Source organism: Elaeis guineensis, chromosome 3 (assembly GCF_000442705.2).
Source record: "Elaeis guineensis isolate ETL-2024a chromosome 3, EG11, whole genome shotgun sequence".
Taxonomy (NCBI): domain Eukaryota; kingdom Viridiplantae; phylum Streptophyta; class Magnoliopsida; order Arecales; family Arecaceae; genus Elaeis; species Elaeis guineensis.
Window position 1 is genome coordinate 8,607,306 of NC_025995.2, and position 25,878 is coordinate 8,633,183.

At 32.8% G+C, this 25,878-nt stretch overlaps 1 protein-coding gene and 1 pseudogene across 1 annotated transcript; one reads left to right on the top strand and one right to left on the bottom strand.

The window, feature by feature from the left end:
- Positions 1-4,638: 4,638 nt before the first annotated feature.
- On the bottom strand, positions 4,639-17,845 carry LOC105042357 (uncharacterized; annotated as a pseudogene).
- LOC105042358 (uncharacterized) lies at positions 17,747-24,459 on the top strand. Its single transcript, XM_010919527.3, has 10 exons — positions 17,747-18,034; positions 18,966-19,112; positions 20,724-20,810; positions 20,935-21,060; positions 21,153-21,284; positions 21,715-21,861; positions 23,483-23,569; positions 23,688-23,813; positions 23,949-24,044; positions 24,178-24,459. The coding sequence occupies exons 1-10, from the start codon at positions 17,953-17,955 to the stop codon at positions 24,240-24,242; spliced, it is 1,095 nt and encodes a 364-aa protein (XP_010917829.2). The 5' UTR covers positions 17,747-17,952; the 3' UTR covers positions 24,243-24,459.
- The last annotated feature ends 1,419 nt before the right edge of the window (positions 24,460-25,878 follow it).

Here is a 25,878-nt window from a genome sequence, read left to right on the forward strand (position 1 = left end):
AATTAGCTCCTTTTGTGTGAGTTGATTCTTGAAAATTTGTGCCTGCTTCTCTTGCTTGGGTCGATTCCTTGAGCTTTTGTACATCTTTTCTTTTTGCACAGGTCAACTCTTGGTTTTACAGTGTTGACTCCTTAAGGTGCAAGGTGACTCCCAGCTTTGCATAGGTTGAGGAGATGACTTCTTTTTTTATGCTGATGGACTCCTAACTTTGGGTCAACTCTTGAATTTGAGAGATGGATCCCAAGTCCTCGCAAGTCCACTCTTCTAACTACAGTTGACTTCTGCTGTTATGCAAGCCAGCTCTTGTACTTAGAGATGACTCTTATGATTCTACAGCTTAGCTCCTTTCACTGGAGATGACTCATCTTTGGTCGGAGAGACAACTCCTTATCCTTAGTAATACTTATGTTATCCTACAACTCTTTAATTTTTTTTTAATTTAAATAAATTAATAATTATAAATTTTTTATTATCATCAAAATCAAAATTTGAGATCCATAAAATCTAGCTTCGGTATCATTGATTATGCACTCACTAGAGCTCTATGGCCAGAGCATTAAATAGATTTTAAAATTTGATGTTCTAACTAAAATAGGATATGACTTCAAATCTGATATCATAAGATCTTCCCCAACAATTCTCCATGCGAATCCTACACAAAATCCAACACCCATTCTCTAGTGCGCATGCTTGTGCAATTCCTTGGCAATTTAGGATCGCAGAGTACCTAAGCACTTGCATTCAACATTAAGAAGCTGAACTTTCTTTGTCCAAAACTCCTAACTCAACTCAATTAATATTAAGATAATTAGCTCTCTCTCAATTAATGCAATAATCAGCTGAACTAAAGAGGGAGGCTGGGACAAGTAATTACTCTCGACACTCTAATAGCAAAGTTTGTGACGATGACTATGTGAGCAACTTCTCGCAGAGCAGTTCATCATTGGCTTGCGCCCTTTGGCACTTATTGCAGACTCGACAATGATTACAACACTCTCTTTTAATGTTGACTCCATTGTCACCATGCCGAGATTCTACTAAACATCCAACTAATACTAATGAATATCCAATAGCCATAGCTTCAAATCCTTGCTTAAGGTGACATTTGCACATCCAAATTTCAGTAGTCACCATGCAAGTACCAATAAACATGAATCTGCATCCGATTGTATCCTGCGCACATCCAAGGTCTCGAACTAAATTGGTGCCCTTACACCCACACAACATGTGTGTGCACAATCTCATCATCATGCTATGTATATAATTTATTTTATATAAATACAGTTCTGTATCTGCATATAGCTTTCTCTCTCTAAATATTCGCATATTCCTTAGTCAAGATTGTGATTGACATGCATTATGTATAGTGTTTTTTGACTTTTCTTCAGCAACTTTAGAAACAACTGGTTCTTTAATCATGATCTCTTCTAAATTTGATATACTATTTATATGATTAGGTTCTTCTTGCTTTATATTTTCTTTTAGATTTAAGTGATTCTTGAGCTGATTAACTTTATCATATTTTGAGATTTTTTCTAAGCTTGATCCACCTCTCATTGAACAAGGTTTACCTACTTTAAATCTTCATCTTTAAACTCATCATGCACTTCATCTGAATGTTTCAAGAAGGCTAGAACTAAAATTTACTCTTTAGATAAATTTTATTCAAAATATCTATGTTGATAGATCATGAGAAGACCGCTGCAAAAATATTTTGCACTTTCTTTGGCTCGTCTATATCCTGAATATGAAGATAATTTTCACTATCTATCATAGCTTGAAGAATCCACATCATTTTATTCCATTTCAAAAGCCATGTCATCGTTAGTAGTATTTAATTGTTGGTATCATCTCTGATTCTTCCAAGATATTCAATAAATCTTATCCTATCAGAAATGATTTGACCATGCACTTCGAAATTGGATGATTAGTGTTGTTCGATTTATGGAGTGAACTAATCGCAGCAAAAAAGATCATGTTGATGTTTATGAAACTAGCCATCATGATTTTAATATTGAATCAAAATAGAGTCCACATGTTTGCACACGTACACAATAAATTACTAGAAGCTCCAGAGTCATACTTAACAGTAACTTTCAAAATCACCAACAATCAAATTACTGCTCTGGATATTGTTCTTCAAACAAAAACAATCGAAGCTTCATTTTGCCTGGTTACATACGAAACTAACCTTACTTTGATATCATGTAGAAAAGACACAAACCATTGCGGGCATATTGAGTGATACAATCACTTGCAGAATTAGGTCAACTGGTCTGTGATCACTAACAACAAGCACCACAATTTGGCCGATATGTGATAAGAATAAATATTGAAGATAGAAATGGAGAGAAAAATTACAATAGGACATGATGCTAAAGCTATTGATGTAACAAGATGAATGGAAGTTCTCTTTTTCAACGCTCTAAGCCTCCAACGGATGCCTCGCTGGACCGAAGCTAAGGCACCTCCCAGCAGGATGGTGCCAGATCACTCACTATAGCTCTGCAACTAGAGCTAGCGTTGTACAGAATTTAAAACTTGGTTCCCTAACCAAAATAGGACATGACTTTAAAAAGGTCTTTCTTGGAAAATATTTACTTCATTGAGGTTCAAGATTAACGTTCATGATGGAACATATCTCTTGCAGAGATGTGATAAGAAAATATTATCTCCATCATAGCTACCCTACCATATTGGCTTGGTTTGGTTTGGATAACAAAAAATATCCTCTCCTTTATAAGAAGGAAATATTCTCTCCATCGTAGCAAGCTAGGGGTAAAAGTGGTATAAATATTATCTATCCAGATCTATTTTTGTATCCAAATTAATCTAGATATGAATAAAAATTTGAGAATCCGACTAATATCCATATCCGTCAAAAAAAAAATAGATGTGGATATGGATAAATAACTATCCGATCCGTATCTGAATATTCGAATCTATATATAATTTTATATAATATTTATTAATTTTTTAAAAAAATATACAACTATATAAATATATTATTAACTTGATTTATCATCTATTTATAAATATCTTTGATTTTATGGTCATAAAATTTAATTATCTTAGTTATATCTATACTTTCAATATCTGAATTATATCCGTACTTATTTCAAACAAATATGGATAAAAATTTTTGCATCCAAATAATATCCATATCCATATTTGTATCAATCAGATAAAACAAATATAGATATGGATATACCGGTATCCGATCCCGTTTCAGCCCTATAGCAAGCCTATCATACTTGCTTGATTTGAAATTCCCTCTATAATATGGCTAGTTTATAACATCAGTGAAGTTTTATTTTCAAATATTTTCCCAAATTATTTCAATAAAATTTGAATTCAAATTCCTTCTTTGCATAGAAAATTGATTGTATAATGATCGTATCAATTCGGTAAATTCTCCATTATTTAATCATATTCGGTAAATTCTCTATTATTTAATCATTGTACGACTCATTCAGTCAGTGATACAAATATAGAAATTTACCATCAAATATTACCTTTCTATGTCAAAGTGCCTGCAAAACAGCATGCAACGCATGGTTTTCTATGAACCATCCCGGTAAGGCTGGCATTTTGGTTCTATGTAGACCACCTAACCCTGCGTGTGGTTTCAAAAGCTTGGTTTGCACCTACTTCATGGAGGTTAATGGGAAAACTTACAACAACATTAATCCATCATGAACAGGCATTCTGTTTATCCCTTTGAGCTGAGTACAATTTTTTGTATTCAGAGTTTATTATCTTAGTCTTTCATGTGGACAATTTCATAGTGTAGGAGAATCACAAAGGTTTCTTTCTTGGTGGTACGAGATCGAACAATAATTGATAAGATAAAACTTCCCAAGGTTTCAGGTAACGGTCCTCCCCACCAAAAACCATTATTGAGCATTATAACAGTAAAAACTAGCATATAACCCACGCAATGCACAGGGTCTTATGTTTTTTTTTTAAAACACTGATTTTGTACTATATAATACATTTTATATGAGATATATTTACACTTGATATGTTTATTTAAAGCATATCAAAAAATAAATTTAGATACAGTTCATATATTTTCTAAAGAAAAAATTTCATCACACGAGTCCCTATAAAATTGGTTGATATTTTTTTAGACTCTTAGAAAAATAGAAAAAAATCATATATGGATAAGAGGTATGATAATACTTCCAAGTTATGTCCCTTTAAGATTTTTATGTTCAAGTATCTGTTGGTTTATAACAATTGGATGAACTTTTTTATTAAACAAATAATTCCTCCTCTTTAATTTTTCTAATTAAAATTAAACTATTTCTATTTCAAACTGCATATGATTTTTTCTTATTTTTAGATTAATGATTTTGCTTCTTAAGATATGTTGTTTCATTTGTATCTCAAATAAACTGCCTTTAACTTATTCATTTGTGTAGTGCTTTTCATATGATGACAGGCAATGCAGTGGGCATTAGCGTGGCCTACCCACATTCAACTCAGAAAATTATGGAAAGAAAAGATATGTTTTTGTAACAGAATACGAATAATGAATTCAATACAGATAAAACTAAGAAATTAGCAATTAAGATGGATGACTGTAGAGGAAGAAAAGGATTTTTTATTTTTTTACTGTTGGGTGTGTGCACGTCAAACTTGAATGAAGACTTCAAAGAAGAAGAGATGCAGCTTGCTCTGGACCTCCTTGATCGTGTCCAGTAGTAGAAAACCCCTGATGAGATCCTTGATCAGATAGAAGGCATCATTGAGGACCTAGATCCCATCGAGCTTGAGCTCGGCATTGACATATGACATCCCCCTTGCCCTCACATGCCTGCCATCGGAGGTCATGCTGCTAATTAGCTACCGACCGTGGTAGCCTATGGAAACTATGAGGGAACAGTAGTCTAGGGCGAAGAAGTCCTGGTTTCAGATCTAGATATGGAGATCGTGGGAGACATTGATGGCGGCATGGGGCAGCAGGGAGACATGGAGGCAATCGAGGTGGAGGTGGGTGACTTGGATATCAAGGTCAGAGGGCCAGAGGAAGAAGATGACAGAGGTGATGAGAATAGAGGAGATGAAGAGGGAAAAGATGGAGAGGAAGCTACAGCAATGATAGGGGCAGTGGCAATGCCAATGGATGGGGTAGGCCGGGAGGAGGACGCATGTGGTAGGCTCATGGTAGCGATAAGGATGAAAGTAGTATGGATATTATCCGTTTGGATCTATTTTTATATCCGAATCAATCTGGATATGGACAGAAATTTAAAAATCCAACTAATATCTGTATCCATATCCATATCCGTAAAAAAAATGGATATGGATTGATAACTATCCATTCCGTATCCGAATATCGAAATCTACATATAATCCTATATAATTTTACATAAAAAATATTAATTTTAAAAAAAATATAGAATCATATAAATATATTATTAAATTAATTTATAATCTATTTAGTAATATCTTTGATTCTATAGTCATAAACTTTAATTATCTCAGTAATATCTATAATTATATCTATACTTCTAGTATCTAAATTGTATCCGTATTTGTTTAAAATAAATATGGATATGAATTTTTACATCCAAATAATATCCATATCCATATTTGTATTTGTCAGTCAAAATAAATACGGATATAGATATAGTGATATCTGGTTCGTATCCGATCTGATTTTAGTCCTAAGTAGGGATCTCCGATTTGGGAGGCAGGGATACCATAGCACAGAGGCAGAGGTGGTAGAGGGAGGAGTGGTGCCTCTAGATCTCTAGTTTTCACTATCATTCCATCCATTGGTTCTCCCCGATGCTCCAAAAACAAAAAAAAAAATCCTTCGAAACTTTTTATTATTCTTCTTTTTTTTTTTTATTATCTCTATAAACTGATGCATTTTGCATGTGGCATTTTATTTCGGAGTAAATGCCGATATGTACATGTGATAAATAAAGACTCTACAATGCAAATGCCTCTATTCTAATATATATATATATATATATTAGATTAGAGAAAACTCCATATTCTCATCACTCAAATATATTCATTTAGAAACTAAACTTATAAGCCTATCTAACCAGTTGTTATACATAAGGATATGGTTGCGGTGTGTTCAAACTCAAATTCTATTTAAGAGATTTACAAACTATTATTATAAATGTACGACGAACTTGCAAGCTACTTGTTATGGTGAGTGAGCTTGTCCTTCAAACATTGAATTGTTATGTCGTATTTATAGTAGGTTGATTTTTAAATTGTGTGTTTCTTTTCAAGCTATAACCAAATCATCCACTTGTGCTACTGCCTCATCTCCTATTGGTGTTGTTTGTGCTGCTAGAATTTCTTCTATGAGTGGTGCCATGACTCCTCTTCAATTGGTCAGCTTAATCCAACCTTTCTCTTGAGAAGAGGCTATCAGAACTTTATGGGACAATAAAACTTATATATAGATAAAGCCATCGAAACTTTTTAAGATCTCTCCAATTAGTTGATCCTAGTTCATTTAAGATATCTCTACCTGCGACATATAATTAGAAGCGAACCAAGCTAGATGTACTCATCACTATCATCAAGTAACACCTTGCTTTTTCAATTCCAACTCTAAGAATTTCTGGTGGAGAGGACTTTATAAGTTTTCAAATAAGTTGGAGATCAAGTCCGCAGGTGGTGTTTTTTTATAACATGCCTCACCCATCAGAGGTAGTATATAAATCAGTCGTAAAGACTAAAAGATAGACGTTATCTACAATGGCCATATAGAGGTTAACTTGATCACAATAACCATTAAGTATATCATTATCAGGTTATCAGAGGTTTATCTTTAGTCAAAGTCTAGATCAATTAAAATAACTAAAATAAATTTTGATGCATGGTAGTATGGGCCACATCAGAAGGGGTTTAATCGAATAAATTCCAATATTCTCCCACTTGGCCCAACTTAAGATAATCATCTTCATTTTAATTTTAAAATTTTTCAAAAATCTTTAATAAAATTTTATTTTAGATCTGATAATTGAAAAACTAACATAGAGCCACATTTAAAAACTTAATTGTTTCATAGGATATAGATTGCATACTTGATTATAAAATAAGTCTTAGTGTGAAACATGGTAGCAAATATATTATCAATCAACATATGACCTTCTATACATCATGACACTAATGACACCTCATAATCAAGTTGATTATATGAAATTATACTTTATGAATAGATGGAACTTCATGCTTATTCCATGATCATCTTTATATCACATGATAAATAGTTAATTAGAACAAAATAAAATAAAATAAATTTTATTATAAAATCTAATATGATGATTTTATATATAATGTCCAATACATATCACTCATAAAATGAGTTAATGAGCAACATGATCCCTCAAAATTCTGAGAACGAGTCTTTAATCAATAGATTTACAATTATCAACTCTTTATTAACATATTTCATAGATACTATATCCTTTATTTTCTCATGAAGAGCCAAATATTTAATATCATAGTACTGCTGGTGCTAGTACTCTTCGTACTGTATGAGAATCTTACTACAAAATTATTATTATAATATATCTTATCGGTCTACTAATGAGTCAACAACTATAAATTCTATAATAAAAGTTTTGTAACCATATAACTTATGAGGAAGTCTCATATAAGTTATGTATTTTACTTTCATGGTGGATGTAGTAAACAAGATCTTATTTCACATACATACATGATATAGCACCATCTCTAAGTAAAAAGATATATCCAATAATAAACTTCCTACTATTGGTATATTTAATAAAGTATAAATCTTAATAACCTATTACTTTGTGATGATCAAACTGACTGTATGTGAGCATGTAAACTTTTATGCCTTATAGGTAATACATGACTTTTTTAGCAACTTTTTAATGCTCCATTCCTAGATTAAGTAGATAATATCCAAGTTTTAGTATGGCAAAAATAATGTTTGGATATATACAAATATGGGTCATAGATTAAACTCTCAATAGCAGATGCATAGATTAGAAACTTTATTTCCTTTTTCTGTATCTTAATTCTTAGATATTGAGCTTTATTAAATTTATCATCCTTTATAATATAAGCACACATAGAGGAGTATTTTTTCATCTCAAATTTAGTACTATAGGGATGTAAGTCCTTTAAGATAGTCTAAACAATCCTAAGAATCTATCTCTATAAATTTTAATATCGATAACATAAATAACTTCATCTATATCTTTCACCTTAAAAATTTCAAATAGAAAAGGTTTGATTTTCTTAAGTAGATCAAAACTATTATGGGCAAACAGAATATTATCCATATAATATCAAAATTATGAATTTACTCTCACTGACTTTGGGATATGTACGTTAATTAATAATATTTTCTTTAAATCCAAAGAAATTGATTATCCTATTAAATTCGAGATATCACTGTGAGGAAGCCTATTTAAGTCCATAAATAAAATTTTTTAATCTACAAATCATGTGCTCTTGTCCACTGATCACAAAAACCCTCGGATTATTTCATGTAGATCTCTTCCTCTAGATTACCATGCTGTTCTTACATCTATTAGATATAGCTCTAAGTCAGAAATAAGCTATTAAGGCTATGACAATCCTAAAAAAAGAACAAATCCTTTTAAAGTCAATATCTTTTTTTTTGTGTGAACTCTTATGCCACAAGTCTGATTTTATACTATTCAACCTTCTCATTAGAATTTTTAAATTAGTCATGTAGATCCATTGATAACTTATTGATCATACCTTTCAGGAATCAACTTATTTTTAAATATGGTTGTTATCCATAGAGCTCAGTACTTCTTTTATGGCATCCAACCAGTACAAGAAGTCCTCACTTTTCATGGCTTGTAAGAATATCTCATGATCATATCCTTTTCTCTTATATTATTCAGATACACCACATAATCTGGAGGTATAGCAGATCTCCTTATTATAGCAGATCTCTAGAGAACTATCTTTCGGTTCTTGTGAGACGTTGTTTCTTCGGCAATAAAAAGTTTATGGAGTGAAATTTGATGAAGTGGTGGTTCTTTTTGAATGTTATTTCAGGGAATAAATATATGAATCATAACTTCAATCTATTTTTTAGGTGTAGAATTTATTTTCTATATTTTCTCAAAGATAATATCTCATGATTCTCTACTCTTACTAAACATGTCATCCTCTAAAAATCTAACTTTATTAACTTCTACTGTCCATGGTGTATGAGATGGATAATAAAATTCATAGTCTTTTGACCTCTTCGGATAACCAATAAAAAAATTATTGGTCATTTTGAGATCTTTCCTTATTGTAAATCTTGTCTTCAGTTGAACAACCCCATATACATATATATTCCAAAATAGTTTTCCTGCTAATCCATAACTCATGAGGAGTCTTTTGAATTGTCTTAATAACAATTTTATATAAGATATATGCAGCTATCTTTATAGCCTTAACCCATAAGTAAATAGATAGAGTAGAATAACTTATCATAACTCAAACTATTTCTTTAAGTATTAAATTCTTTTTTCAACTATACCAATTTGATTTGATGTGCGGATTGGAATACAATGCCCATTCCTTTAGAAATTCTACTAATGATTCTAGCTATAGTCTTATCTCTATATACTATCATAGTATTTGCCATCTCTATCAGATCTAACTACTTTAATTATTTTTTCTGATTATATCTTCACCTTTATTTCAAATTTCTAAAGACCTCAAAATGTCAGCCTTATCATACAAATGATACAAATACATTTCGTGAATGGTCATCAATAAAGTGATAAAATACTTTTATCTATTAAATATGAGGAAAAGATTTGCAAACAACAGTGTGAATGATTTTTAAAATTTTTTTACTCATCCTGGCACCCTTCTTAGCTATGTATGTTTACTTTATATTTATGCAGGCAACATATTATTAGGTGTATGTTCTAGAAGTTAATCAGATGACACATGTATTTATTTTAAGATATAATTTTATATTTAAATTTTTTATTATTAATAAAATTAGATTTATATTTTTATTCATATTATGTATGTGTCCATAAATCGTTCAAAGAATTAATAAGATGATAACACATATTCTCAAGAGTTAAAATTTTAAAAAATATATTATTAATGATTAATTTTAAAATATTTTTGATCAATAAATCATCATGAAGATGGTGATTGATTCGTTAAGATTGATGCATGGATTATTTTTCTTTTAAAGTAGATGAGTCTCAAGTTTATTGTATGGAGATACTAAAGCAAAAGTATAGATGGTTGTTACTAAACAAAGATATCGAGCATGATCAATATGAGAAGTTATTTGGATGTCTACTCACTCGTTGGTGATTTACTCGATGTTGTAGTAGTGTGACTAGTTCCTTGACCTATGATGCCTCGCCTATTCACAATGTGTTGCTGTAGTTTGATTGTACATATACTTGATTCCTAACCGTATGAGTTCTTGCAGTGCATGTTGACTGCAGTAGGTTCATTATAAGAGTAGGATATACATCTATATAGAATCTATTATTCTTGGTAGATAAAGAAAATGATCCTATGTGATTTATTAAACTAAGTTCAGAAGATCTTGGCTAGGACAGTGTGAATAGAAAAGAATTTTTAGTATTTTCACATCAAAAACTCAAGTTGAATAAATTAAATATATGATAGATGATGAAATTTGATGAATAATTTTATAACCTCTATCTAGTTGGAACTCATGATAGAAGGGCTGCATCACATAATGACTGCACCTAGAGGTTCATCCATTTTATTCTACTAAAATACTACTACATATTGCTAGGTATCACTGATAGATCGTAAGACTCATAAGAATTATCTTGATAGTCGATAATTCTTATTGTGATGAGTTAAAATTATTCTGACTCATTAAAAAAAATTTCAATAATATTGAGGATGAAAATCATAATATATCTCACAATGAGATATAATAGAACTTACGAGGTCACATGCATAAGAGGTTGTATTTGATTAGATGGTTGGATTTAAGTTGACATACCAAAGATTGATAAGTCAAAGATTTGATAATGTCAAAAAGTTGATACAATCAAATCCAAAAGCAGTAGGATGCTTAACAAAATTTCAATGGTCAAAGATTGATCCATCAAAGTTTGAATCATCAATGTGATTGACACTAAGGACTCCTCGTCCCAAGAGTTGGGGCCACCAAATATTCCTCATGCTGCATTTTTTCCTCATGCCTTGAAGAGAGAGAGAATGTATGTGTCCAAAAGTTGGATGCCCCAAGGCTAACGCTCAAAGCCCAAGAGTCCTTCTTGCGCAAGTCATGGACAGATCAAAAGGTTTGACATCTTAAAATCTTAATGCACTAGAACTCCATGTGATAGGGTTCATGTTAATTATAAAAGGAGATAAGATCTCATGCCCTAAAGGTGGTTATGTGCCCATCTCTCTCACACCCTCTTGTCTTATGCCTAACCACCTCTCACATCCAAGGAGTTACATGCTCCTTTCTTCTTGCACAACCACGTCCAAGTAGTTGGATATCTCATCTAATCAATGTGGAAGGAGTTCCATACCTAAGGAGGGGTGCAGGCTGAATTTTTTTGAGAAGAAAATCTAGAAAGGTTGAAAAAAGTTTATAATATGATCTTGTGCAAAGCATGATCTATAAAGAGAAAAGACTAAAATCTTTGGAAAGAATTTTCAACAATAAGAAAAAAAAATCTACCATCAGAAGAAGAATTTCTGCAAGAGATCTAGTACTCCAGTGAGATTAGATACTCTCGATCAGATTAGAGCCTCATATGGATATCTATAGAAGCCAAACGTTTATGCAAATTTAAAAAGATCGAAAAGATATCCATGATCATTAGATTGTGGTGTAGATCTACCCACACAAAGGTGATGATTTGGTCTCACTTTCTATATTAATTCTAATCTTAATAACTATGAGGGATGTGGGTTGATTCGAGATGAGATCTTGCAATTTAATTAAAAGTTAATTTCATATATTCCTTCTGCTGTGTATATCAAATCTCTTTCTAACACATATATCACAAAACTAATGAAGTTTAATGATTCTAAGATCCTATCTTTTACTAGCTTTTTGATCTTTTTTTTTTGGAGGTATGCCCTAACCTTCAATGCCATAACATAGAAGAGTTTTCAAAAGAATATGAAAATTAACTCCAAAAATGAAGACTATCCTATAGCATCCAACCATCTTCATAAGTGAACATATTTGATTTTTAATAAGAATAGATCATTCACTCTCAGTTAAAGGCCTTCTTAATAGAAAGCTCTGAATATTATTGGCAATATACATAAATGCACTAGAGTCAATGCATTAGATAGAATTAGAAATATTTACTAAATTAAATTTAAAATGCACATAAGAGTAAAGTGTATTTTTCTTTTGCAATCATTTTTCATACTTTATGCAATTTTATTTAGGTATCCCTTCCTTTTGCAAAAGAAGTATTTGATAATCTTATTAATGGCTTCACCTCATCTAATGCCACAGCTAATGCCTTCTTCTCTTTTGCCTTGGCTATACTCTTTTTTTTTTTACCTGCTTTTCTACTAACTTGATTTGAAATAAAGTTCATACTCTCTATCTTCTCCTCTCTCAATTTTTTCTGCATTTGTACATATATATTTGATTAGTAATTCATTGGCTATCCAATCCTTACTACGTATACTATATGAGATCTTAAAAAGATTGTATTCTGATGGAAGAGAAGTGAGGTATATGATATGAAAACTTTAATATTAGATATCTATGTTGCAATTTTCTTATCTCCATAATATGCCCACGTATGCTAGTCTTTGCCTTATCAGAGCCTATCGATTTTTGCTCCATAATATCTAGGAAATTATATGCCTTATAACATGAAGAGATGGATCTCCTCACGTATCTTGTTAGATTTTTTTAGGAGCAAATTGAGATGATTGGAATGCTCACATTTCTCAAAAAGCTCTTCTGTTCTGATATACATTCATCTATAAGTGGTGAAGATTCATCTACTCAGAACATCAGATCAAGGTTAGCACATCCTAATTGAGCATTAATTTTTCTTTCTATTCCAAGAAATTTAATCTATTAAGAAAAAAACTTTTCTATGCCACTATCAATAATTATGGGAATTAATACTGTAAATAATACATACATTATCATCAAATAATGAGACTAATTAACTTTATCTAAAGTAAATAATTTTTTTGATATTTAACTTTGACAGACAATTAGGCGCATCATTATGTCTCTCCTCTGGGCGAGTGTGATAACATGTTAGTAGATATACTTATTTGATGATATATCATATTATCAGTGAACCTAACAAGACTTGCTCATTGGATACAAGCATATTATGCCTTTGGATATAAAAATATCATTCGATCCAATATATAATTCTAGCATTTCATCCATCTAAACCTTGAACATGAAGATACTTCTTTAGGAGCGAATCAACACTTTAGTAGCTTAGATGCAGTTATGACACTATTAAAATTTTATTGGATCAATTAGATTTATTCATAATTATACTTTATGAAAAATTTTTAGTTTTAAGAGTTTGTGGTCATTTTGATGATTGCACTGAAATAATCAAACCAAAAATCTTCAATTCCTTATAAACAGTATCAACAAACTTTATATGTACAACATGGCAAGATGCAATTATAACACTATTAAAATTTTATTATATAATTAGATTTATCTAAAATTATATTTTATAGAAAATTTTTGATTTTTAGAGTTTGTACTTTGGTGATTGCACCGAAACAATCAAATAAATTTTTTTTAATTCTTTATAAATAGTGTCAATAAACTTTATATGCGAAACATAATATAAATACATCATAAAAAATATGATAATAGGCTTGCAATTTTTTATTTGCATATAAACAAATCAAATAGTATATAAATTAACCATATAATCTATAAATTTATATTTTTATGAAATAAAACTATATGATAGGGACCTTATTATAATTATTAGAGAATTTTTATATAATAAATTTATTATTGGGAATAAATAATAATCCATGAGTTTTTATGTAGTAAACCCTATGACAGGAATCAAAATACAATTTTACAAGGATCTTTATACAATATATATTTTATCAGGGGCTCAAATGCAAAATATCCCCGTTTTTAAGTTAAATCGATGTTTGGATTTTGGATTGGAATCCAAAACCCGAACACATTAGGCCCTTATTTTCTTCCTTTACTTTTTTCAATCATAATTGAGAACCCCCATTGCCGGCAAAAATGTTTCATTCGATTCACCTCTGATGAGCACTGGCAAATCACAACCACTGACAGTCGGCCTGAGACCGCCATTCGGGCTATCGATGAGCCAGCCATTCGATGGTTTGATGGGTGATCAGTGGATAATGAGGAGCTATAAATCAATGCTCCTTCCCTCCAAAATCCAGCTAGTGGCTGTCGGAAAATCTCAATCGATGGACTACCGCCCTCTCCCCAATGCCCTCCATCAATTTCTCGATCGATGTGTCAGTAATTGGCCAATAGATGGGAGATCAGTGGGGGTTTCAAATTGGGCCTTCACCTCCTAAAAATCCGTTCAATGACCGTCGGATTAGCCCGAATCGATGGGCCACGACCATCTCTCTAGGTTTCCACCGTTTTATTCTTGGTGATCAAGAGGGAGGATCACTGATTTATCGAGATCTGGCAGCTCCTTCTCTTCTCTCTCATTCTTCAATTTTTTTTTTAATTTTCCTTATAGCTTGTCAGAGATCAGAGACTGATGGAGCAGTATGGTGCGATAGCTGTTAGAAGAGGAGTTCGGCTATCTTGACGAGAGGAGGGCAACTTTTTGGCCCTCTTCTTCTTCTTCTAACTTTTCCCTCCTTTGATTTATTTAAACAATAATTAAAATTCATTAAAAAATAAATAAATAAATAAATAAATAAAATAATACAACTCTATGCCCCCATGGAACGACAAATGATTCCTTAGATTGATTATGACAACTTAGATTGATTATGACAACTTCATGCAATCGATCAAGATGGTTGGTCAGATCTATATCCATGAAATCTTGATATTTTAATGTTCAAGCCAAATAATCTATATAACTTTGATACCACAATATTAGTTTCTTATGGGATAATAAAACTTACATAAAGATGAAGCCATCAAAACCGTCCACGATCTCTCCAATTAACACGATCCTAATTCATACGGGATCTTTCCTGTGACCTACCATCGAAAAGAACTAAGCTAGATGTGCTCATCGTTATCGTCAAGCAGCACTTTGGTTTTCCAATCCTAACTCTAAGAATTTTCGATGGAGAGGATCTTATAAGCTCTTGGATGAGTTAGGGATCAACTCTATAGGGGATGTCCTTTTATAACATATCTCATTTATCAGAGATAGTATATGAATCAGCCATAAAAATTAGAAGATAGACGTTTTCCACAATGGTCATGTAAAGGTTAACCTTATCACAATAATCATAATCATTAAGTATATCCTTATTAGTTTATTGCAGACTTATCTTTAGTCTGTGTCCAAATCAATTAAAACAACAAAACAAATCTTGATATATATTAATATGGGTCACATCCGGATGAGGCTTAATCAGATAAATTCCAATAGAGATAAGATTGGCTGATTCAGAGCTGGTTGTTGTCATCCTTCACTAAAAATGTTCTATCCTTGACTGTGGGATTGCATACTTCTCATGCTGTTTGGGAATCTACTGAAAAGATGTATAAGGCTTTCTATGCATGATTATCTTCCCAAATTTAAGATATTTTCTGATAGTGTTGCAGCCATCGGTAGACCCATGGATGATGAGACTTTGATTAATGTTACTCTCATTGGTTAAGGTCCTGAATACAAGTCCTTGCGATGACCTCAATCAACATTCTTACCGACCCAGTCTTTCTTTGATGATTTGTGTGTAGCTATCTTTATAGGAGGACCATGTTGGGCAACAAAATCGGTGATTTATCGGCTCGTCTCTTTCTACTAATGCTGTTACACAATGCAATAGCTCTAAGGGCAATGGGTCTCATTGTATCAGTAATGATAGTTAGCATTAGTAGCAATCTTGGACTTCCCAATCTTTTAATCAATCCTCATCATCTAAATTTCATGTGGCTCATGAGCAGTTCTTCTCACGGGCTTTTCCAACCGTCTTCTTAGCTCCCAGAAACATGGTGCATAGCACTCAAGACAATGGCATTAACAGAAAAGAAGGGACGGAAGATTTTTTTTTTTTTTTCCGGATGCGGCGTCCTGGTCTCATGTGTAGAGCTGGTCCAGATATTTTTTAGACCTGAGATCAAATAAAAAAATAAATTTTTTTTATTAAAAATTAATATATTTTAAATATTAATTATCATTAAAAATTAATCTACGTACAATAATTTTTTATAAATATATTCGTTAAGCAGCATGTAAAATCCATCATTAATCTATTTAATTATTTTTTTTGTTATGATATTGTAGAAAGCCAACCTTGCACCCCATTAGAACATCAATGTAGGGTTTGGGGCCTGGAGCGGTCGCCCAGTTCAACCTACCCCAGGACCGACTCTGCTCGTATGTGAGCCAATCATAGCGAGTGGTGCGCGCGCCCGCGATGTATGAAGCTTTTCTCTTTATTCGACCTATTGGATATTTAATCCGATCCGATTAACACTCAGGACAGATATGGGTTTAAAAAAAAAAAAATTGAAGTAGATTTGAGTTGGATACAAGTAACAGAATGTTCAATCCGATCCGATATAATCTTAATCTATATATATTTTTTTAAAATTATAATTATTTTATAATATTTACATATATCCGATCTGATTTGAATAGATCTGACTCCTTTTATCTATTTGACTCGAGTTAGCTCGCATCTCTACCTGATTTGATTCGAGATGGATACAAAGTATATATGGATAAAAATTGTTAATTACAGAATGGATATGAATATTAGTCTATTATATTCATTCCATGAGCAATGTCATTTAGAGATGGCAACGACAAATGGAATGTATATGAATTAGATGGGCTACGTGCCTAGGCAAACTCTTCCTCTCTCTCTCTTTTATTTTTTTTTATTTTATTTTTATAATTTTTTTATTTTAATTATATATATATATATATTTTTTTTTTTTTTCTCTCTCCGATCGACTGTCTCAGCGTCCCACCCTATCATCAACGGGGCATGCCCCCTTATCCGGTCAGAATACAATTAATACGTTATTTATGTAATACTTAATATGCTCTGCACTGTTACCCTCGTATTGATAAACTCCCTTCCACGGCTCTCGATCATTACCACACCGTCCACATCATTTTTGCTAACGAATTTCGCTCTTGATACCCGCATTAAATGCTTGTTTTTTTTTTGGTAGAATTTTTGTTTTGGTAGAAAAATGCTTGTTGCTCACATAATCGAACATTTGGATTTATATTTAAAAAAAATTGCTTTTTGTTTATAGTCAAGATTTTGTTTGTTGTGATGGGAAATGATGGCCATCAAGGTATATGTAATGTTTTCCAAAAAGGAAATCTAGCAGTGATTGCCTAGGCACAAATAGACGGTGTTCTCAAATAATGATAAAAATATTGAATATATCATCATAGAGACTTCATAAAAATAAATTTTTATTTATAATAAAAATAGATACAATTATTTTTCCACTTTATGGTTGGGATGAATTTATTTGAGAACAAACTACTGGGCCATCTAATATCGGCTATTACCTATTATTGGAAAAAAATATAGCAGGTTTAGATTCAATATCATATGATTAATGACCTTGAAAACCTTTGGAACATGAAGGTCGTATCCTTTTGGCCCCCTCGATTTTACCCAGTATTCGGTGTTTGCGTTGCAAACATCCCAACTCCATTAAATCCTTCTAAATTTGACGACCCTTGACCTCTATTTAATCCTTTGTCCTCCCCTCCCTGAACACCTTTGATTGATCTGACTAATAAAGAGAGAGTGACATAAGAAATGGGTTGGGCTAAGGTACCGTTTCTCTTGGTGGCCCTCCAGGCCATCACCCTTTTATTATTGCCAAAGAGAGCCACCGCAGGTGATTTGCTTTCTTTTCTCCTCTCCCCTCTGTTAATTACTGCTCTGATCACTGAGTTCTACCATTACTCTTGTTCAGTCTTTTCATTGTTGTATTTCTTCTTGTTTTTTTTTTGGTAGAACTTTCATTGTTGTATTTGTAGTTGCTTTTTTCCCCCACTTTTCCTTCTTTAAGTGAACAAGAGATTAATGTTTGTGTGATTTGGTCCACCATTTAACCTTTTATCGTTTTTAGTTTTGTTTTCTCTTTTTGTTTTCAAAAATCTCTCGAGAAGAAAAATGAAATAGATTTAGCAACATGTATGATGAAATTTTTTTGAAAAAAAATTTGGAAACAGTTTGTAAAATTTTTAGAGCGATGGAAGTAAAAGTTTATTGCTTTCAAAGTTGAGCGAAAATAAAAAAGATGATAGCAAAAATTTTGTATAAATGCTATCTCAACGATATCAATCTCTATATACTATATTACTAATTTAGATAAACAAGAAACAAAAAACAACAAAGCCGCATAGGCTCTAGCCTTTTGTGCCTATTCTTTTTTTAAATAGTAGTTACTCCACTAATGATCCAAATTTATTGAATGCGATCTAGTATCTAAAAACTACTTGCATACTAAAAATCATATGATTTGAAGATTCTTGATCTATGCATTAAGTAGTTAAAATTAGACAGCCTAAATAAAATTGAATTAAATAAATTTTTTGATCATTTGATGCATATGTTAGGCATCTTCAAATCATATAATTTTTTGTATGCAAGTATTTTGAGGTAGTGGATCACATCCAACAGCATGAATCATCGATGTATGGCCTCCATTATCCAATTTTAATGGTATGTTAGAGACTAAAAATATAGGCTCTTTGGAGCTTCAATTCCATTTGCTTTGTCTTGCTGCTGACATGAGTTACTTATGTTTTGGTTTTGTTGGTCAGATAATGTTTGTGATGGCAAGGATTGTGGGCAGGGGATCTGCAAGCCATCAGACGGTATGTTTGGGTATGTGTGTGAGTGCAAACCCAACTGGTCTCAGTTCCACATTGGAGACTATTTGCGCTTCCTCCCCTGCACAATTCCCGGGTGTCGGTTCTCTAATCATTAAGAGTTTCTTTTTTGAAAATACCACAATTGTTCATTATCATTTACGCTTGAATTTGAGAGAAGATGCCAACAATTTCTTAGTTTCTTCTTCCTTTTTTGCCTTTCTTTATTGCTTTCTTGCCTTTCAGTTTTTAGAGGATACATATCGACAATTTCTTTTTTTGATGGAATACATATCAACAATTTCAAAAACAAGTTTTGAAAGGCAAGGAACTAAAATTTGATTTGGAGACTAAAATAGAAAAGAAAAACAACAAGTTATTTAGAGGCTAATATGAAAAGAAAAAGATCAGTGATGAATCTAAATTTCATATTAGAACAAGTTTAGATTGTAAAATAGTTTAGTGCATGAGGAGAATGGTTGAATGAGAGATGCTAGATCGGAAATGATGCTAGATTAGAAATGGAGCCCAATGTTTCTCATAGTTTGGCAAATGTGATCCTTAAGATGGTGCAATACAAGGAGGGTATGGGATCTGATCCGTGTTCTAGCACCACCGCTTTTCTTGTACTATGATACCACATATTGTGGTGCAATTTCTTTTTATTATTCAGGTTTTTGTATTTAGAGATCAAAAGTTTATTTAAAACACCAACAAAAACTAAGAAATATTTCATAGTTATATTAGGATATATGAGCTTACATTTGTTGAGTAAAGAAGGCATGATACATATAATATGAATGCATCCTATATTATCAAGGCAAGTTAATATGTTTGTGTGAAAGGTAAAAGCCTTTTTGTTTCCATAAATAAATTAATAAAAACCAAATAAAAATTGAATGTGGGCAAAAAGATGAATTTGGACGCTATCTCAATCATTGCAATGCTCAATGAATTGGATATCTGAATTGAATCTTCAATCATTCTTCATTAGCTATTTGAGTAATCACAATACCAGATAGGACTTGACCCACTCAATTAAAAATGACCCTTGATATGGATTTTTTAGTTTCAGTTCAATTATGTTGGACCCAAACTAATTTCAAGTCTAATAGGCCAAATTTTATCTGAATTGAAGCAAATATATAGAATATTAGCAGATTAATAGAAGACTATTAGAAGACAAATAATCCAATGTGTACCCGAGCCTAAGAGAAGAATGATCATCATCCAATAGCCATTAACTTTACAAATAAGTTGTAAATGAACCAAACTTTTGATCAAGAGCTCAGGCATGGATGATAATTGGCTCATCTAAGCTTGCCTAGCTAAGAAAAATAACAAGCTTAATCCTTGTTCTAAGATCTTATTCTATTAAGCTCAAAAACACTAGGTTTGCAAAAGCAAGTAGAAGCAAAGGCTCATTCAACCTTGTTTTTTAGGAAAAAAGCAAAGCCTACAAATTGTCATTAGCTCAACTCAGCTTGAATGCACTTCATTTGACAAGTGGAAACTGAGCATTTGAAGCTCATGTCAGCTTAGCTCATTCATTGCCCGATTATAACAGGCGGACAATCTCTCTTAAGAACTACTTATTTATTTTACTAGAATATGGTTGTGCATGTGAAATAATTCGATTAGTCTAATCCATTTATGAACATATCTGATTTTTTTATCTTCTTACTTAGTTTAGAGCTTTGTTGTTTCCAGGTTCCATCAATTACTCTTGCAACAATGAATCCTCAGCTCTGGCACCCTCACCACCCTCCCCACCACCAAATGGATCCATCTTTGATCGTATGCATAGCCATCATTCTTTATTTATTTATATATTTTTGCGAATCTTTATTAAGACAAGTAGGTCATTCTTGTGATTGTTGATCTTTCCTCTTATATATTTCTCTCTATTTTCAATATATAGCATGCCGTTGGTCCTATTGTGGAGGCGGTACATGCGTAAAGACATCAACTTTCAGTCACCGTTGTGAATGTAATGAGGGTTACTTCAACCTTGTCAACGTCAGTAGCTTGCCATGCATAAAAAATTGTAAGCATAACTTCAAATAAAAGTATAAATTAGAAAGAATTCATTATATTAACTTTTTAGCAGATATTCCAAGTAATGTGAGGATGTTGCAGGTTCTCTTGGGGTAGACTGTGCAGAGAAAGGGATCTTGCCAAATGCCTCATCTCCATCTCCACCTCCACCTCCACCTCCATCTACGTCTCCACCTTCTCCTCCACCTCCCACCGGCAATTCATCAAGTGATGGTAAGGATGGTTCATAACTATCCAAATAAGCTGATATGGTTAGTAGATTGCATCTACTATTTCATATCAAGTGACACTTAACCATTGTGTATTTTGCTGAATTCATGCAACATATTCCTTTGCTCCACATAGGCTCTAATCTTTTGTTTTGTTTTTGTTTTCCCCAACGGATTTGTATGGTACTCAAAAATTTTTCCAACCAAAACTCCTTCATGAGTTCTCTTCTACAATCTCTTGCTTTCTAATCTATCTATCTATCTATCTATATATATACATATAATGACACTAATGGTCGGCTAGACGCCATGTTAGAGACAAAAAAAATAGGTTTCAAACAAGAAGTTCTCTCGAGCTTGAGTTCCATTTGTCTTGTCTTGTTGGGGGCATGAGTTATTTATGTTCTGATTTTTGTTTTCGTTTTGTTGGTCAGATGATATTTGCAATGGCAAGGACTGTGGGCAAGGAACCTGCAAGCCATCGGACAGTCTGTTTGGGTATGTGTGTGAGTGCATACCCAACTGGTCTCAGTTCCACATTGGAGATCATTTGCGCTTCCTCCCCTGTATAATTCCTGACTGTAGGTTCTCTATCTACTAAAAGTTTCTTTCTCAAAAATACCATAATTATTCACCATTATTCACACTTGTATTTGAGAGCAGATGCCAACAATTTTTTACTTTCTTCCTTCTTTTTCTTTCTTTATTCCTTTCTTTCTTTTTAGTTTGTAGAGGATATATATCAACAAGTTCAAAACAAACTATACCTTGGTTATGCCGGTGCATTACAAAAGCCAGAAACATCAGCGAAGATAAAAATAGAATAGAAAAACAAACAAGCTATGTGGAGACTAAAATTTTAGCTGATATGATAAAGAAAAAGATCAATAATAAATCTGAATGTCACATTAGAACAAGTTTAAATTGTAATAGGCTGAAACTGAAACCCTAGGACATGCGGGGAATGGTTGAAGGAGAGTGTTGGATCGGAAATAATGATACATTAGAAATGGAGCCCCAAGTTTCTCATAGTTTAGCATAGGTCATCCTTAAAATGGCGCAACACAAGGAGGGCATGAGATCTGATCCATCTTTTCACATCCGCTGTTTTCCTTGTCTTATGATCACAACATATTGTGATGCAATTTCTTTAATATTTCGATTTTTTTTTTTATTTAGAGTAAAGGAGGTTTATTTAAAACAGTAATAAAAGTTAAAAATAGTTGGAAATTGATATATTCCATAGTTACATTCGAATATGTTAACTTACATTTGCTGAATATAGAAGCCATGATGCACAGAATATCAATGCCATCTATTGTCAAATTTTTTGGTTTGAAGTAGAATAAATTAATAAGGACTAAGTAAAATTGAATGTGGGCGAAGGGATGAATTGGATATTTTCCAAATCATTGCAATGATCGATGAATTGGAGATCTGAATTCAATCTTCAATCATTCATCATTATATATTTGAATAAAATCATAATACTGAATAGGACTCCTTTTCTTTAAATATAAAACTTGTCGGAAAACACTTAACTAGTTGAGGTTAATTCATACTTGTGCTTGTACAGAGGAAGCAAAGTAAGAGGCTCCAGCTTGAACCCACTTAAAAATGACTCTTTATATGGACTAAATTAGGTTCATTTCAATTATGTTGGAATCAAACCAGTTTCAAGTCTAATATGTCAAGATTAGAAGACTAATAAAAGACTATTAGAAGCCTAATAATCCAAGGTGCACTCCAGCCTAATAGAAGATTGAACATCATCCAATAGCATGTTAACTTTCCAAATGACCTGTAAATGAACCAAACTTCTGATGAAGAGCTCAGGCATGGCTGATAACAGGCTCATCCAAGCTTGTTTAACTAAGAAACAAACCAACCTCAGTCCCTATTCTAAGATCTCATTAAGCTTGTTTTTTAGAAAAAGAACCAAGCCCACAAATTGTCATTAAGCTTAGCTCATCAGCTTGAATACTCTTTCATTTGACATGTCAAGTATGAGCATTTGAAGCTCATCTCAGCTTAGCTCTTTCGCTGCCCGGCTACAATAGGCTGACAATCTCCCTTAAGAATAACATATTTATTTTACTTGAATATGTTCATGCATGGGAAATAATTTGATTAGTCTATTCCATTTATGAACATATCTATTTTGTTTCTTCTTAATAACTTCAGAGCTTTTGTTGTTTCTAGGTTCCCTCGATTACTCTTGCGACAACAAAACCTTGGCTCCGGCACCTTCACCACCCTCAGCACCACCAAATGACTCCATCTTTGATCGTATGCATAACCATCATTTATTTATTTATTTATTCATCTATTTTTGCAGAATATTAAGACAAGTAGGGCATTGTTGTGATCTTTGATCTTCCCCTTTGTTTCTCTTTATTTTCAATAGCATGCCACTGGTCCTACTGTGGAGGCGGTACATGCATAAAGACATCAATTTTCCATCACCATTGTGAATGCAATGAGGGTTACTTCAACCTTCTGAACATCAGTAGCTTGCCATGCATAAAAAATTGTAAGATTAACTTCCAGACCATTGTTGTTATCATCATCATAATCCACCAAGTGAACAAGGAAATAAAAGAAGAAATTATGAAGAATTCAACATTAACTTTTGAAGTAGATATTCCTAAAAGTTAGGATGCTGCAGGTTCTCTTGGGATAGACTGTGCAGAGAAAGGGATCTTGTCAAATGCTTCATCTCCATCTCCATCTCGATCTCAATCTCCCACGGGCAGTTCATCAGGTAATGTCAAGGATGGTTCATAGCTGTCTAAATAAGCTGATATGGTTCAATTTTCTTATTTAGTAGATCGAATCTAATATTTCATATCCAGTGACACTTAACAATTGAGCATTTTGCTCCATTCCTGCAACAGATTCCATTATTTCAAGCAGCCTGATATGGTTCTTCATATCAATGTTTTGTCTCTTAATGCTTTGAGCAAACTTGGAACTCAGATCATTAGAGTTGAGATTCTTCGCCTGACTTTCGGCATATAACATGTGGTTTTTATCTACAGAAGATATTTACATCATCCCCTTGTTGGTCTCTCCCTCTCTCTGTGTGTGTGTGTGTCTTAGATTTCATGCGAACAATATTTAAAGTACCCTGTACTTGTTGAACTTGGAGTTTTGGATTCAAATTCTTGTATTAGAAAATGGTGATATATAGAAAATGCATGTAACAGAAATGCAGTAATTCCTTTTGCCTTCCAATTAAAATCACCGGATTTGTCCACTCTAGCACAAGAAAGCAATAATAACAAAGAGTTTCTAAAACAATGACCTTTCATTTATTGTTTATATTCATGCTAGTAACAATACTAACAAAGAATTTTCTAAAACAATGACCTTTCGTTTATTGTTTATATTCATGCTAGTACGACCAAACACTTTGTCTACATGTCAAAGAAAGTATGAAGGTAGAATCCCATGGTCAAACATAAACACAAGGCGCATCTTTATTCAAAATCCCCAGGTTTGGATGATGAGGCACAAAGCCTTTATTTAGATTCAGGAAGGTTGGAATTTCCTGCTGTTCGACTAAACAGCTAACGTTGATAGGGTAAAACAAATTTCGGTCATGATTTTTGTGACTGATAGGCGATTAAACACATATAAGCAGGAAAATTGCACCTAGTTATAACATGGAGTTGGAGACAATTGGAAGGCAAGAGAACTCATTGGTGGTGATGGTGGTTGGATGTGGACCTAATGTAATGAATGTTTGATGAAAAGGATGCTTCTATGATTCTATTTATTTCAGTGACTGGAGGCAGATGAGCTGGTAGAATCATTTGTGAAGATCTAGCGACTCTAAGGTGTTGGTGAGAGTGACCCTTCTAGCTTTTCAAAATGATTATGATGACATAAGTGAACCAAGTTGGATGTGGAAGCTGGAGAAACTCTCCCATGGAAAATTTATCTTGGGGAGCCTCTAACGCAGTGAGATGCAGGAGAATTGTGGCATAATTTGAGAAATCAACTATGTCTTGTTCACATGTAGTTGCTATTTACACGTACCTACAACCTTTTAACCCTGTTGATTAGAAGCATGTAAGCCTAAGTTTGTTGGAATATACACTGGCTTGCTGGGAAAACAAGAAACCTTTGCTCCTTCACAGACCTCTGTAGATTGCTTATTTAAGTGTGAAGAAATTCCAATAAGGTAGTAGTTTTGTTGGACGATGAGGGAATTACTGCTTGCTCCAAATGATTCAAACTAAAGTCATCCAATCAAACTCATCTAGATTATTCCATATCATTCGAATGCTAGAATTGGCAGCCTTCTGTTACGAAATCATATCTATTACATCCATCTGGCCTATTGAAGATTTCACAATATTACTTTTTGAACCATATAATTCCACTGAGCATAGCCCTATCATGGTAATAGGTTTTTTCTCATCGTCATCCAACAACTCAGCCCATTCCTTCATATCTTCAATTATGGATTCGTGGGAACCTCAGAATTAATGAGAACTCGTAGTATCATCGTTGGTGGACAAAGTCTGGTGCCAATTTTGTCGAAGCATACTTTGTAACTAGACGTTCGGTATCGCTTCTGTTTGATAGTT

What these genes read in the sequence shown, in the direction of transcription:
- LOC105042358 (XM_010919527.3), top strand. Translation starts at nt 17,953, where the DNA reads ATGGGTTGGGCTAAGGTACCGTTTCTCTTGGTGGCCCTCCAGGCCATC. An exon ending in CTTGCCATGCATAAAAAATT is followed by an intron (nt 21,061 to 21,152) that starts GTAAGCATAACT and finishes AGGATGTTGCAG; the next exon opens with GTTCTCTTGGGGTAGACTGT. An exon ending in CGGCAATTCATCAAGTGATG is followed by an intron (nt 21,285 to 21,714) that starts GTAAGGATGGTT and finishes TTTGTTGGTCAG; the next exon opens with ATGATATTTGCAATGGCAAG.